General features: G+C 36.1%; 1 protein-coding gene across 1 annotated transcript in view; it reads right to left on the bottom strand.

Moving 5' to 3' along the window:
- REL (REL proto-oncogene, NF-kB subunit) overlaps positions 1–14785 on the bottom strand; it is a 46870-nt gene extending 32085 nt beyond the window's left edge. Inside the window, exons 1-3 of the mRNA XM_081332633.1 lie at positions 14569–14785; positions 5286–5428; positions 1236–1384 (exon numbers count right to left, since the gene is read on the bottom strand). Of these exons, the coding sequence (XP_081188759.1) occupies positions 1236–1384; positions 5286–5428; positions 14569–14575 (299 nt within the window). The 5' untranslated portion in view covers positions 14576–14785. The remainder of the gene's footprint in view (positions 1–1235; positions 1385–5285; positions 5429–14568) is intronic.
- Between the last annotated feature and the right edge of the window lie 1119 nt (positions 14786–15904).

The raw sequence follows: 15904 nt of genomic DNA, 5'->3' as shown, positions 1-15904 counted from the left end.
GATTGTAAAGGAGCAACATGAGGGAAGGCCACCAATCAAGTGGGAATGTACATCAACTTGGGTGATCTCAAGGCTGGATGGTTCTTACACTTGACTTTGGGCAACAACATTGCAAAAGGTTTTCCTCCGGAATAAATTTATTTTTTAAAAAAAGCTGATTGTAATTGGGGACCCCAATGTCTACTTTAGTATACCACTTTTAAAATAACAGCAACTCTGTGGTTCCAGTGTCTGTACTCTTTCTCTTACATAAAATCAAACATATTTAAATATCATGAGCAAATACTATATTATATATAAATATCGTAAGAAAATGCACAGAAATAAAAAAAAAACCAAGATATTTCAGGCAGGATATTTCAGCCTTTGCATATAAGTACAACCGAATCGTAAAAGTTAGCCTCAAGACACAGGCATACTTTAAGTCTGCCAAACTTTGGGATGTTTGTTAATTTTCTCCAACTGGAGAAATAGAAGGTAATAGTAATTAAATAAGTATTTATTAAGAAATCAAGGAAAGAAAAGGGCTGCAATACTTCAACTAGTACTCAGTTCCCCATGGATAAAAAGGTAAAGGTAAAGGTTCCCCCGCACATGCGTGCTAGTTGTTTCCAACTCTAGGGGCCGGTGCTCATCTCCGTTTCAAAGCCGAAGAGCCAGCGCTTGTCCGAGGACGTCTCCGTGGTCATGTGGCCGGCATGACTAGACATCAAAGGCGCACGGAACGCTGTTACCTTCCCACCGTAGTGGTCCCTATTTTTCTACTTGCATTTTTACGTGCTTTCGAACTGCTAGGTGGGCAGAAGCTGGGACGAGTAACAGGTGCTCACTCTGTTACGCGGCACTCGGGATTTGACTCACCAAACTGCCAACCTTCTGATCGACAAGCTCAGCATCCTAACCACCGTGTCCCTACTTCCCCACGGATATCTTTACTTAAAACAGGGCTACAAAAAGTGTGTTCCATCAGCATTCTTTCTGCAATCCTCAGAACTGTGGAATAAAAGTTTTGCACATTTTAAAACATTTTTTGAATTTTGGGAGTGAGTTAGGAAACAATATGGGGCTTTCCTATGCCTTGAAGAAAGTTGAAGTTTGTATCTCACCTTCCAAATGGGTATTGATCTTGCCTATTGTTATGGAACCACTCAATATAACATGTAAGAACTTACAACAATTCTCACATTGAAAAAAAATGTTAGTTCTGTTTCATATAACAACACCCACTTACTTACCTCAAAACTCTACGCTCTGGCCCAAATTCAGCTTCATAGTAACCATTTTCACAATCCTTTCCAACCAACTGGTGAGGATGCGGCCTATAGGGTTCATTCTTAGTTACCAATGTTATTCTGATTTTTACTTTCCCAAAGTAGTTCAGGATCTAAAAAGAAATGAAACACAAAGCATAAGTATAGTGATATAATTAAGCTCATAGGATGAAATGTCACACTTTCTCAGAATCCTTCTGGGTCTACAGACCCTAGCTTTGTATCTGCTGAGTTAATTCTTGTTGCCACCACCTATTTTGATAATATTCTTGCTAATGATGGTTTACAAGAAGGACAATGCTTCCATAGTTTATATGTTTTGCTACCAGATATAAAAGATAAAAAATTGAAATAAATTCTAGAACATCAAGTCCTGACTTTATAACTTTGAATTCGGAAATAAGTCCCATTCTTTGTGGGGAGTTAGATCACTCAATTTCACAAAAGAGAAAGAAAATCAAACTTTAGCTTAAAATGAAAAGAGATAATGTAACAATTCATTTTTTACAATGTTCCACAATGGTGGAACATAAAAACATTAAGGCTTCCCAAATCTTAGAAGTAGAAGTGATTACAATAGAAAACTATATAGGGAAAGAAATAACATTCTGGACAGATTTCAAAATGATGTCAATCTGCTTTTACTTACAAGTAAATATCTGATGTAAACAAATATCAGTGTGCATAAAGCATACAGGGACTGTGCTTGTGGAGAGACAGTAATGACTTGAGAGAAAATACGATAGAAGTTTGCAAATATATGAAGAGGTGTCATATACAGTGTAAACTCAGAATGCAAGACATAATATAATGGCTTTAAGTTAAGGAAAGCAAAAGTACTGAATGCTAATACAATTAACAAGTGAAATAATGGGCTCCCTTTATCTGGATGTGCTCAAATGAAACACTTTGATCAGGTATCCTGCATTGACCAAGAAATACAGTCACACTTAATATTTTAATGACCTGTTTCAATTCTATGATTCTAAGATCTTCCATATTTTCCAAAATCCTACAACCTTTTAATTTCAATGTTGAGCCAAACAATGTAGTTTGCTTAATTTCGTTTTAATCAGTCCTTATGTTTTACAATGAGGTGTTCTCTGTAAACCCAGGGTACTTTATTCAGTAAACCATAGTTTGGTGTGAGATGTGGTTCCTATCTTATTTCATCAATTAATTTACCACATAACCCATTCTCTGAAAACAGTCCCATTTAAATTAGCGGACCTTACAGTACTCACAGGCAAGTGGACATAGAATTAGGGCCTGAAAATATAATTCTATGCTCACATATCTGAGAATAAAGTTTATTGAACTGCATATTTTTCTCGATAAAAACTTATCAGGGAAGCACCAAGCTTAGTAACAGAGTACATGTTTTAATGCAGGAAAGACTTGGCTAGAAAGAAACTGAACCAATAGGTAGATATTATTTCTCTGACTTTTCTCTGCCTGAAATCCTTAAAACAGGGGTCCCCAAACCCCGGGTTGTGAACCAGCACCGGGCCGCGACATACGAGAAATAGGTCCACGCAAACAAGCAAAGCCCCATCCTTGAGATGCAGGCAGTACATGAAACCACGCCTCTTCCGGTCCACAGAAAAACCTCTCTCCACAGAATTGGTCCCTGGTGCTCAAAAAGTTGGGGACCTCTGCCTTAAGAGTCACTATTTTCGGGTCCTGCCTTGTATCCCACATTTTTTTAGGATTACTGTATATGTATTTTTAAAATCAACTTTATTAAATTTAAAAAATCATATAAAATAAAAAATAACAAAAAGCGAAAAACTGGGGAAGGAAGTATTAAAAAGGGAAAAAAGTTAAAAAGTGACGAAAAGGGGAATTGACTTCTACCTTTCTTCAGTACTGGTACAAATATATAATAAAGTAATCTCTTAAAGTAACACAAAATCATATAAAAATATACAGATTAAACCATAAAAATAACATTAAAATTATATAAAAAACCCTATTATTCTAAGTTAAAATATAAGCATAAAATGAAATATACATATCTATTAATAAGAATAAAAATACACAATATTTCTATACATAATTAGAACAAATTCAGTCATCAAATCCTAAAATCAAAACTTCATTTTTATCTTTTTCGAGGAAGAAGTCCAAAAATGGTCTCCAAACAGAAACACAACTAAATAGCATTGTGTCTTTCATCAAAGTAGTCAGTTTTGCCATCTTTGCTAATTCCCTATAAAAATCTTTGCATTTCTTTGTTCAGGGTTCCCTTCTTGTAAAGGAAGCACCCAATGATCACTGCAATAAACATAGTTTTTCTCCTGATAGACATGCTCCTTACTTTGGCAAAATTCCACAAGACAAAGATCAGAATTTCTTCCTGACTCAGTTACCTGATAAACTGAGATTATTGGAAAGTGTGTGGTACAACCTGTACAGTGGCATTCTCCAACCTAGGCAACACATAAATAGGTTTACACTCCCAGCATTCTGCACCTAGCCTAGCCATACAGTAGCTGAATTATGGACACTGAAGTCCACCTCATCTAGAGAATTAGGGGCTGTACAAATCATTACAAATATTATGGCTACAGAGATAGCCCAGGTGCAGCTGGAATGGACATTGTTTCTCCATTTTATTTTTCTGCTGGTAAGATCCAGGGATGGACAAGAAGGATTGATAGTTGGAGGGTAGCCTAGGAGCAATAGTGTGGAAGCTGGCTAATCAGGACTTTCATCAGAAATTCAAATGTTTCTGAATGAGTTTTTTTCCTTCCAGTCAAAGCTATGAAACATTCTGCTGTTTAAGTTAAATGACAGTGACTTTCCTTCCTTGATGTGCCTATAAGGAAATAGTCCTGGAACTATGCCAACATCCTGACTGGCAATTGTTGGCACTGCTAGACTTTTCCGTCTACACCTGATGAGTGGTTCTTGGATTTATCTTCTGGATTCACCTACTTGGATAAATGATTCTATATTCTATTTTAATTGGTCCAGAGTGAGAGAGAGAGAGGATTTCTCAATCCTTTTCTAGGTTTGCTTCAAAAGGCTCAATGTAATCTTTAAATCCTCATAGTGCCAGAGCAGTATACTTGAAGGATAATTCTTCTTTATTATTGAGTTCATGCCAAACAAGAATCATAATGAAAATTGTGGTTTACTTCAGTTATTCATTGTGATACAGTGGTTAGAATACAGTATTGCAGGCTAATTCTGCTGACTACCAGGAGTTCAATCCTTACCCATCCTTCCATCCTTCTGAGGTCGGTAAAATGAGGACCCAGATTATTGGGGGCAATATGCTAACTCTGTAAATCGGTTAGAGAGGGCTGTAAAACACTATGAAGCGGTATATAAGTCTAAGTGCTATTGCTATCATTTATGTTGCTGTTGCTGTTGTTATTACTACTACTACTACTGCTACTTATATGGTGCCTGTTCATTAAAATGGTGCAATGTTTCTTAACTTTGAGTATTTTAAGAAGTGTGGACTTCAATTCCCCAGCTAACTCCACATGTGTTAACTGGGGAATTCTGGGAATTAAAGACCACATATTTTAAAGTTGCCAAGATTGAGAAACATGGACTAGTTCATGGTGTGACCATGTTTTATTCAGTAAATTATGGTTAAACAAATCATGGCTTAGCACAATTTTCATGACCATAGTCCCTGCAGAAATGCAAAATTTTCTGCTTTTGTTACGTTGCAAAAAAAGCTATAGAACAGTCCCTTTACAACAAGTCTTTTTTCAATATCATTCTGAGGCTCATTGTTTTAGCATAGTTTTTTACAATGTTATTTGTATTTATGGGATTGTTGTATAATTTTAATTTCATAACATAAGAGCAGGACAAATGAGAAAGCAAATCTAATCTTCCCAGCAGCTTTCCAACACATTCTGCCTGAAGAAAGAGAACCTTAAACAATGTATTGTATTGCGCAATCCTTGACTTTGGAGCAAAACAATCATCACCCCCAATTTTAAAAGAAGTTTGGGGTGAAAGAGCAAGCAGACACAGTAATAGGTATACCTGTATAGATGGGAACGTCCGGTTGATATCAGTACTGTGTTCACCCGGAATACTGCCTGCTGATCTTCCTTCACATTTGTATCGAAAACGCATACCTCTCTGTCTAGGTTGCTCATGTATTTCAATATATGGCTCATGACCACCTTTAAAAGGAAAGAAACAATTATAAACATAATTTAAAACATATGTTGTGTTAGTTAAATGACAGCTAGAAACTGGCTTTTAAAAGTGAAGATGATCTAGAAAGCAGATAAGAAAAGTCATGTAAAACATTCACACGTCTCTGGAGATTCTCAGTCATTCAGGTCATGGATGTCCCAAAGGTGGTTTTTCAAAAGGCAACTGGACTTCCTTTGTTTTTTGTTTTTTGCTTGAAGATGTTTCACTTCTCATCCAAGAAGCTTCTTCAGTATATTCTGCAAGAAATATAAATCCTTCCTTCTCTACTATTCAATCAGTACTGAAGAAGTTTCTTAGATGAGAAGTGAAACGTCTTCAAGCAAAAAACAAAGAAAGTCCAGTTGCCTTTTGAAAAAGCACCTTTAGGATAAAACATTCACAGTTTCTACTGATGTTAGTTTATCACCTCTAGCTGCATTGCCCATAAAACTTCCCATTCTGTGGCAGAAATGGCATTATTATTGGGAAAAATTGAAACAAAATTCTGCTGATGATTTTATGGCCACAGTTGAAAGTAAGTTACTCTGCTGTACAAAGCTTCAAAGGCTTAACTCAAGACATCAAAACAACACTTATTCCTGTACTATCTTTCTTGTTCTCTTGAGACTCATCCATGTAGCCACCTTATCCTGGCTTTGAGACAGCTCATTTATCATTTCTTGAATACATGTCCTCACTAAGGAAATGCCATCACGTTGCCAGCCTAATGTTCAGGCAGGCTGAAGTCAATTCCAAATGACCAAGCAGAAAAATGGTGTTTTTCGGGAAAACAGGAGAAAACCTTCTATATGAACATTCTACTATATATTTGGAGAGTCAATAATTTGTTGAAGACCATCCTCTCCCATCAGACTGGATGACTCCACATTTACATATTTCTTGATACTGTTGTTGTTCTCTTTTTAAATTCTGCTCTTTGTTTAAAAAAAATGGTTACGTTTACCTTCACCAAGGCTCAACTTTGAAATATTCTCAAAGCTCAGGATCAAACATGCAAGATCTGTATGCACAGTTTACATATTTGTGCACAGATTGCCTTTATTTTAGCATTAATCCAACACTGCGAATCTCCAGCATATGTCTGTAGGAGGAACAATTTCCAACTAGAGAAAAATGCTTCCAAGTTAGCTTATGCAGTTATCTCAAACTGAACTAAATGCTAATCTTTAATTATGTTTTCCTAGTTTACTGGTAACATTAATTAAACAAATTGCTGTGGGACTTTCTGAACAGATTGTACTTGCCAGCTTCAGTCTACTTAGACCAACTTTGTACATTGAGCAGAAACCAGCACTAAATAACTATCAGAAATACAGAGGAAAACCCAAGTTTGATGGATCTCATGATGCTTTTTTCCTGAAACCTCAAAGGCTATCAACAAGAATTCTTCTTCAGTACACTTAGAAATAAGGACCTGTGTTTTACCAAACACATATCTAGCATTGTTATTCATGGTTATTCATGTTATTCATTTATTAAATAAACCCAAATAACTGGTGTCAGATTAAGCATGCAGACTACGTTATGGTTTAGCCTTAGCACACAAGGGCTCTATCATACTCTCAATAGAGTAGTTTTCATACTCTCTACATGCTCTTTATTACATAATAGATTTAGACACAGCATTCTCACAATTCTTTTATTTGCTCTTTTTCTACTCCTCTCCTAAGTCTTTCTTCTTGGAATATTGTATCTAGTTTTGGTTACCACAATATAAAAAAATATTGAGATTCTGGAAAGAATGCAGAGAGGAGCAACAAGGTTGATTAGAGGGCTGGAAGCTAAAACATATGAAAAACCCAAGAATTGGGTATGACAAGAAGGACCAGGGGTGACATAATAGCAGCATTCCAATATCTGAAGGGCTGTCACAAAGATGAGGTGGTCAAACTATTTTCAAAAGCACCTGAAGTCAAGACAAGAAACAATAGGTGGAAACTAATCAAGGAGAGAAGCAACCTAGAACTAAGGAGAAATTTCCTAATAGTGAGAAATTAACTAGTGGAAGTGCTTCTTTAATGATGAAGTTGTGGATGCTTCATCACTGGAGACTTTTAAAAAGTGACTGGACTGCCATTTATTTGAATGTTATAGGGTCTTCTGCCAGAGCAGGTGGTTGGACTAGATGACCTCCAGGGTACCTTCCAATTCTGTTATTCTATGTTCTATGTTCTTCTTGTCTACTGCTAAATAGCCTGGGACTTGTAGTACCATTCTACAATCAGCACCATAATTGAGATAACAGTACCACTGTTGTTTCCTTCTACATTTATACAATACAGTACTTGAGTTGTAACGATTAGGATAATACAGTTTGGAATCCAGGTTGTTTTTTTTATGAAAGTGACTCTTAAAAGTGTCTATTTTTACATTGTCCTAACACTAAACTCTATGAAGTAGTGCTATTTTAGAGTCTTTTGCTTCATTTTGAATTTGATCATTTACAGTACATTGTCCTAACACTAATCTATACGAAGTAGTGCTATTTTAGAGTCTTTTGCTTCATTTTGAATTTGATCATTTACAGGCAAAAGATTAATTGGAAACATACATATGCATTCACTAGGAAATTAGAAACTTCTAATTTAATAAAAACATGAGGACCATTTACAGCTTTCTTTTAGATATCAAGCTGAAAATGCAGATAATTTTCAACTTATGATTATTTGTTTTATGACCATTCAAACATATGATGGCCCTTAAAAAAGTGACTTATGACTGGCTTTGAACTTATGCCTGTTGCAGCATTCTTATAGTCCTGTGATAAAAATTCAGGTGGGCATGTGCAAATGTTGAAGCATCCCAGAATCAGGTGATTATCATGTGTGACATTCCTGGGGAGGTGGGGCTTTCAACAAGCAAAGTCAATAGAAGAAGCTACTTTCACTTAACACAGGGGTGTCAAACTGCTGGCCCACAGGCCAGTTTCATCATACCGAAGCTGCACCCACCCCATTTCTGGCAATGCAAAAAGAGTCACGATACATCACGACACGTCATGTGACATGGCGAGTTTGACACCCGTGACTTAACAACTGCATGATTTGACTGTAGCAAAAAGGTTATAAAATTGGGCATGACTTATTTAACAACTGCATCACTTAACAACAGAAATATTGACAGACTCTATCTACCAAGGCAAATAGGTGGGTGTGGAATGTTACAAGTATCTGATCCCAATTATTGTCATAGGTTGATGACTACCTGTACATTGTCTACCAGGAGATCATGGGACTCACTTACTTGAATACTTGAATAAACAGAATCAACATGAAGCTGTTTATTGAACAAGTTTACAGGTCTGATTTCATTTTTGGATTTCCTTTACAGCAAATTGCTAAGTAATACCATAACCCAAAATGGTACAGCTAAAAGGTCAGGCTGTAATGAAATATGCTACATAATATTCTGTGATAGATTTTTAAACATATTTACACTTATTTTACTGGGAGCTAAAGATTAACCTTTTAATACTAGGATTTGTAGATACAAAACTCCGTATCTGAATGTACTGATATATGTTTGAAAAAATAAGTGGTTTACACTGAAGTCCATTTATTATAATTTCCAGAGGTATGAACTCAATTTGTAACATTTTCCTGTCTTTTGGAAGAAAAAATGTACCACTATCCCAATTCACTAAATGAAGAGCTTCTCCCTATGTCAGATTCCAAACCATGAGCAATTAAAAATAAAACAAATGAAAGCAATGTTATATTTATCCTAACTATCAAAACCTGGAAAAATAAAATTGTAAGACAAAGTATGAACGTATAATTAGGCCAATGGTAAAACACATGATTGGTTTGCCAAAGATTCTGGAATATTCAATTAAATGTTTTGGAGATTTTAGAGTGCCCCTGTCAACCAAAATAGACAATACAGAGCTAAATGGACAAATTGTTTGAGTTTAAGCTAAGGTAGTTTCAGATGATACCTAGCTCATTAAAAAGAGCAATATTGTTTCCTAGAGTTAGAAGATCCTACCACAGAAATGGGAATGAATTTATAGTCAAACTTTAGATTCAAATTTCAATTAGCAATTTCAAAAACTCTCATCAAGTTGACTTGATCAAGTGCTCAAGTTAATCTAACAAGCAACTAGAGCCTCCTATGCAAGTTATCGAGCATAAACAGAACAAGGGTTGTCATGCTCACTTTGGACCAGACTGTCTTTCATCTGCATGTGGCTAGCATATGGTTCTTGACATTGGACTCCAAAGTTACATGTTCTTCACAGGAAAAAAAAATTCTTCAAAAATTCACCATAGGTGATGCAATAACTTAGTTGCCCATTTAAGAAACAGATTAGTCACGTTTTAAGCATTCTGAATGTGCCCAGCTGGAATGATCTCTTGACAGTTCTTTTCTATAGAAGATGATTGGAAATTTTTTTCCAATTCTCAATTTTCACTTCAACTTTTCTATGTTCTCGAAAGGTGTTGCATTAGACAAACCCTGTATCAAGTGTCAAAATATTTCAAATGCTATATCTAGAGCAGAACTGGATGTAATACGTTTAAAAAGAAAAAGGAACCCCTCCCAAACCCTGACTTTATGTATATGAAACTGGCTTCATCAACTGTAACGTAAGCCAGCATGGATTCTTCCTCTTATTCTACAAGGTTCCTATGAAAATTCATCATTACACACAGAATTCTTGCTCTACACAAGACTATGGGTAGTCCTCGACGTACAACAGTTCATTTAGTGACCATTTGAACTTATAATGGGATTGAAAAAGTGACTTATATGACCATTTTTCACACTTACGACTCTTGTAACATCCTCATGGGCACATACCGGTAATCAAAATTCAGATGCTTGGGAACTGATTCATATTTATGATGGTTGCAGTGTCCTGGGGTCAAGTGATCCTTTCCTATGACCTTCTGACAAGCAAGGTCAATGGGGAAGCCAGATTCACTTAACAACCTTGTTACTAACAACTTCAGTGTTTCATTTAACAATTGTGGCAAGAAAAGTTGTAAAACGGGACAAAACTCACTTAACAACAGAAATGTTGGGCTCAATAGTGGTCGTAAGTCAAGGACTATGTCTATTTAGAGACAGGATGAGTTACCTTTACATGGGGATATAGCTGATTATGCCATCGGTTGAGCTTGAATATTTTCCCACAAAACACAGGGAGGAAAGAAAAAAGGAAATTATTCCACCTAAAATAACTATTGTGATGCCAAACTTCAGTAATTTAAACTTCTGGACCTCTGAGATATTGCAGATAGTGTACCCCTGGTTTAGAGCAAATTATTTAAAAGCAGTTCCCCAAATATTTATTTATGCATATTATTTACATGGTGACGGGAAGCTTCTGCAGATAGCTTCTTTGTGGTAAGCTAACCAGAGTCTGTGAATGCCATTATACACATAAATCCTCCCAAATAGTTTCCTCAAGACACTCAAGTTAAACAAGGAAGAAATTAAAAATGGTCATAAGAAAGATTTGGCCATCCTGTGAGATTTTAGTTATTATTCAACGTTTGCATATTATTATTTTTGATTTAACACAGGAACTACAGGCCATCTAGAGATTCTCACCAAATATCACTGCTTCATTGACTATAAACTGCAAATAACTAAAGAATACCTATGATATTTCTCTTTTGTATATGCTTCTTATGTATTTGTTGTAGTTCTTTTCCTCCCCATCTCTTATTTTTAATAAAACCAAGCCTAAGAGTCTCAGTATCTATATTACATAGTGCCATGTTCACTATGTTGATTATAGAGCTCAATTAGTGATTTTAGGCCAGCCACTATCACCCAACCCTACCTACGTCATATGGCTACTATGGGCAAAATCTGATCCCCATATAGTTTGCCAAGCTCCCATAGAAAAGTCTGAATAAAAATGGAACAGATTAAAAAATGTATAAAAGGCAAGAGAAAAGAAATGCAGCTGCTTAGGACAGATGGTACACCTGTGATTAAAATTAATTCAGCTGTACAGCTTCCGCTTTAAAGGAAACTGTACCTCCAGAAAGATCTTGATGTTATAAAGAGGGCATGACTTGGCTATCCAAAAGGCACCTGCCTGCAACAAAAAAGTCAGATATTTGGTATTTCTTCACATGCCAGTGAGTCTTTTATTTTTATTGACATTAGCCTGTAATTAACTCAAAAGTCTACTCCCTTCAGTGAGGCTTTCCTTTCATTCCTCAAACCAACAGACTCCTAAGCCCATAATCTCAGGCCTAGAAGCTCCCCCCCTTTTTTTCATGTGTTGCCTTTGCCCAGGGAAATCCATGGTACTCTACATATGCAGAGAGAAAGCTTAGTACCTTATGTAAAATGATATAATCTTTCTCTCCTTTGTGGTTTTCCCATTAAAGAAATGTCCACATATGCAAGTTCAGAGAATGCAGGAAAAAAGTACAGCATTTTTCCTTTCTCCTACATGTTAAAATATATTTTGTAACTGAAATGTTGCATCTACAAATCATGTCTTTTAACAAATATAATTGAAAATGCCCAATACATGGATGATGCCAATACTTTAATTTCAATGTCAAGTGAAGACAGGGTAATTTGGCCAATCGTTTGATTATATTTAAAGAGTATTAACAAATCATTGCACTGTTTTATTGATTACATTCTGCCTTGAAATCTATTGAGAGAATATTAAATATTTAAATAAAGAAAATTGTGTCACCAACTTGGACAAAACAGGAAATTGTATTTAACTGAAGACTTCCTTGTTTTTTGTTTGCTCAAGAAAAGAGAGAAGTAAAAGTCTGTAAGTGAAAGGTTCATTCATGGCTTGGTATATGAAGCAGAAATATAATAGTATGAACTTTCCCAGTGTGGTATGTTTTATAATATACTTGAAGTTTTTATTTCATATCAAAACCGAAAGGTCTTGAAATCAATATTTCACTGTACAAATAATCTCACAAAATCATGCTGGCAACAGAAATTTAAAAGGTATGTTCCACATTAAGTGAAATTCTAAATGCAATGATTAAAATGATACAAGGCTTAAATGCAGATTTGTTTATGTCTCAAATCATATAGAATGAAATACTGTATACTGTACATTTCATATGCAAAATATTGTAAGGGGTAAAAGTTTCTGAATAATGTTGTATTTATCACCTAAATATTCTCACAATAGAAAGCTCTTCCACCAACTACTTCTATTTACTGATAAAAATGGTACTGTACTATACACCACACCTACATTTCAATCATTTAAAATATAATAACTGATAACATGTCTAAATTCTAATGATCAACCATAATATATTAGAATAATTATAAACTTTTTGTAACTTTCAAATAACATTAAAGTCAGCATGGTAGATAAAGAAAACTTGATGTAGTTTAATAATGTTTAAAAAACACAGTTTCAAAATATGTCATTAATATTTTTTTTCAGCAAAAATGTTATAAAGGATAATACTGATAAATGGAAGATTTTAATTTTTAGAAACAGGGCCCAGTTCACTCCTTAAAAACAAAATGAAGCCTAGCTATGGCTCTCCATTAGAAATGTAGATGGAAATCTTCTATGCAATTTTCACCTCTGCTCAGAAAGAAATACTTACAGGTCTTATGTGGAAATAAATCAACTTGGAATCAGTGGTGGGTATTTGAACAAACATACAAAACTGAGATGAATTTTGTCCACTTCCCCAATCTTTACTGTTTCTTCCCTTCATATTTTAGGCTATACTGCAGATAAAAGGGGTAATTCAATTCAGCTGAAATCAAGCAGTAACTACAAGGTATCTCCATGGTTTGGAGGCACCAGTTCAGATTTCAATACCAATGCAACAAGACAACATTCAGCAAGTTCCAAAGTTGAATGACAGTAAGTGATATGTCAATAAGTACTCATTATAATTCTTTTTTTAAAAAAAAAGCCTACACTGAATATGAATTAGAATAGTGTCTGTGTCTTTCCAATTCCTCTCTACCTCTACCTCATTTTTACATATGATTGCTTAAGCACATTTGTTTAAAGCTGTTTTTATTCAGAAAAGTTGAAACTGCCAGTGAGAAAATGACTTTAATACCTCAAAGTTAGCTATTATAGTGGAGACAAAAAACGTCAGTTGCAAACTAGAAGTGTTCTAACAATTGAAATAGCAAAACAAAGGGACTTTGTGAGACTTTAAAGACCAGCTTTTGAAAAATACAAAATTTTGCTATAATAGATCTGAAGATGCCACAAGACTCACTGCTACAAAATAGTATGGGTCCTTCTCAGATAGCACATATCAACTGACTTAATCAGTACTATATTGTTTCTAGTATGTCATCAATTACAGAATATCTGTACCCTATTCTTTTTCCAAGCAGCTGAAAGTAACATTTTAGCTTGGAAGAACCTATAAAGACCAAATTAAAAATAGAACTGAAGGCTCTTCATTGCTCTTCAGAACAGAAATTCAAATCTTCAATGGCTACCTAGAGGTCCTCCTTTTTATTTATTTATTAAATTTATATATTGCTCCTCTCACTAGAACAGCATAATACAAAGATTAAAAGGTAATAAAGAACAATTGAAAATTAAGGAAAATTAAATAAAAACTTTAAAAAAAAACACAAGAGGACAAGTGACATGGTTTTGGGGATTTCTCTTTTAACCCCTAAGCCACCCCTGACATTGAGCACCCCATCAGAGGATTTTGTCTGTGTAATTTTGTTTTTAGTTTTCCTGCATTGAGATGGTTTACAAAAACCTGGCCTCATACCATCAAAAGCTGCTTTTACTTTCACACCAGGCAAAAATTCAAATGATTTTCCCCTAGCCTGCAAAAAAGGGAAAGGATCAAGAAGTAAGGAAAGTATTTGCCGATACTCTATGACCCCTGTATCTTATAAGCAAATTCTCTCGAGTTGTGGTTTTCTGTCCAACTAACAAGAAAGAAAATACTTTCCTTGGTCCCAGGGACTCAAGCCAAAGTGACTGCGGAGCAACTGTTAATACACGAACACCACCAAAACGCAGACGTCGTGAGGCCGCCGCGCCTTGATTTCTGCCCCGCTTTCCAACGAATCGTGACGAGCAAGCGTCGCGGGGCCGTCTTGCTAACCTCGATCCGAGACAGCCAGTCCGCGCGATGCGAGCACTTACCGGCCATGGTGGGACCTCCTCCCGCTGAGGTTGCGTCCAAGGGAGGCTCGCGTCTGCGGAGCTGCTTCTTGTTGAGGCGGCAGCCTCCGTCTTGTCTGGAGATATTTCTGTTCCGCGTCTGAGCGCCGCTCGTCTGGGTCCGGCAGCTAGGATCTTCCTCCCTGTGCGCTTATTCGTTACCGTCAGGGAATTTCCCGAGACGTAGGCCAAATACTTCCCTGATGTCTCTCAGTCACTTATAACTTTCTTTCTTAAATGTCAAGGGAGGGACCGCCTCCCGCCTCCTCCCCGGTTTCCAAGCCTACCTGCGCCTTTACACTTGGGCGGCAAACGCTTAACGTGAGGAGGCTGAGCTGTATCGGTGGGTGAGGTTAGGCCAATCGCCAGATCGCGGCGAGCGCGTCCCTCCTTTTCGTGGGTGACAGGGGTTGCCTCACTGCAATTCACAGTCAAACTGAGCTGTGGTCGGTGTCCCTCTATTTGCTCACTTCTCACCTTCTCAGCTTCTCTCTCAAGAAGGGGCAACATGTGTTTGGCTTGGTCAGACCTGTAGAAGAGAATGGTCAGACCTGGCTGGAGTTTGGGATGGGAGACTACCAGGAGAGCCCAGGGCTGCGGGAAATTGGGGGGAAAAATCCCCAGAAAAAGGGGAGCCTTTTCTTCCTGTTGCCAGGATAAGTGCAAGGAATATCTGTCAAGTCCCAAGGACATTAAGTTGACTAAAAGGAAACCTTACTGCTACTATTTTTTATTGTATATAATTTATTAATTTTCTACAAAACATAAACTATAAAAAATAAAGAATTGAAAAGGAAAAAAAGGGGGGGAGAACAAGAAATAGGGAGAAAAAAAGAAAATAACTTCCAACTTTCTTCAGTACAAATATTGGCTCTAAAATTCAATAATGCACAGTATTTCTATAATCATAAAGTTAATTGTCAAATCTCAAAATAAAAATTTCATTTCTTTAAGTGATTGTCATATATAGAAATAAAACTAGACAAAGTATTTTCTTTAATCAAAGTAGTAGTTTCGCCATCTCAGTTAATTCTATTAACTTCACAATAGAGAAGATTTGTTGTTATCATACACAGATACAAAATCTCATGTTTTTTCTCAAACTGCTTGTCCATCAAACCTAAAAGAAAAACCTCTGGTTTCCATTGTACACTTGTTTTAATAATTCTCTAAATTAAAGCACTTACAGTATATGATTCCAATAATTCTTAGCTTTGTTACATGTCCACCAAATTGCTACCTTTGGACCGATTGCATATATTTAACACATGTATTTGACAATTTATAAGGTATTAAATACCAATATACATCATCTTAT

This window comes from Vipera berus, assembly GCF_964194415.1.
Source record: "Vipera berus genome assembly, chromosome: 1".
NCBI lineage: Eukaryota > Metazoa > Chordata > Lepidosauria > Squamata > Viperidae > Vipera > Vipera berus.
This window is presented reverse-complemented; position numbering and strand designations above follow the sequence as displayed.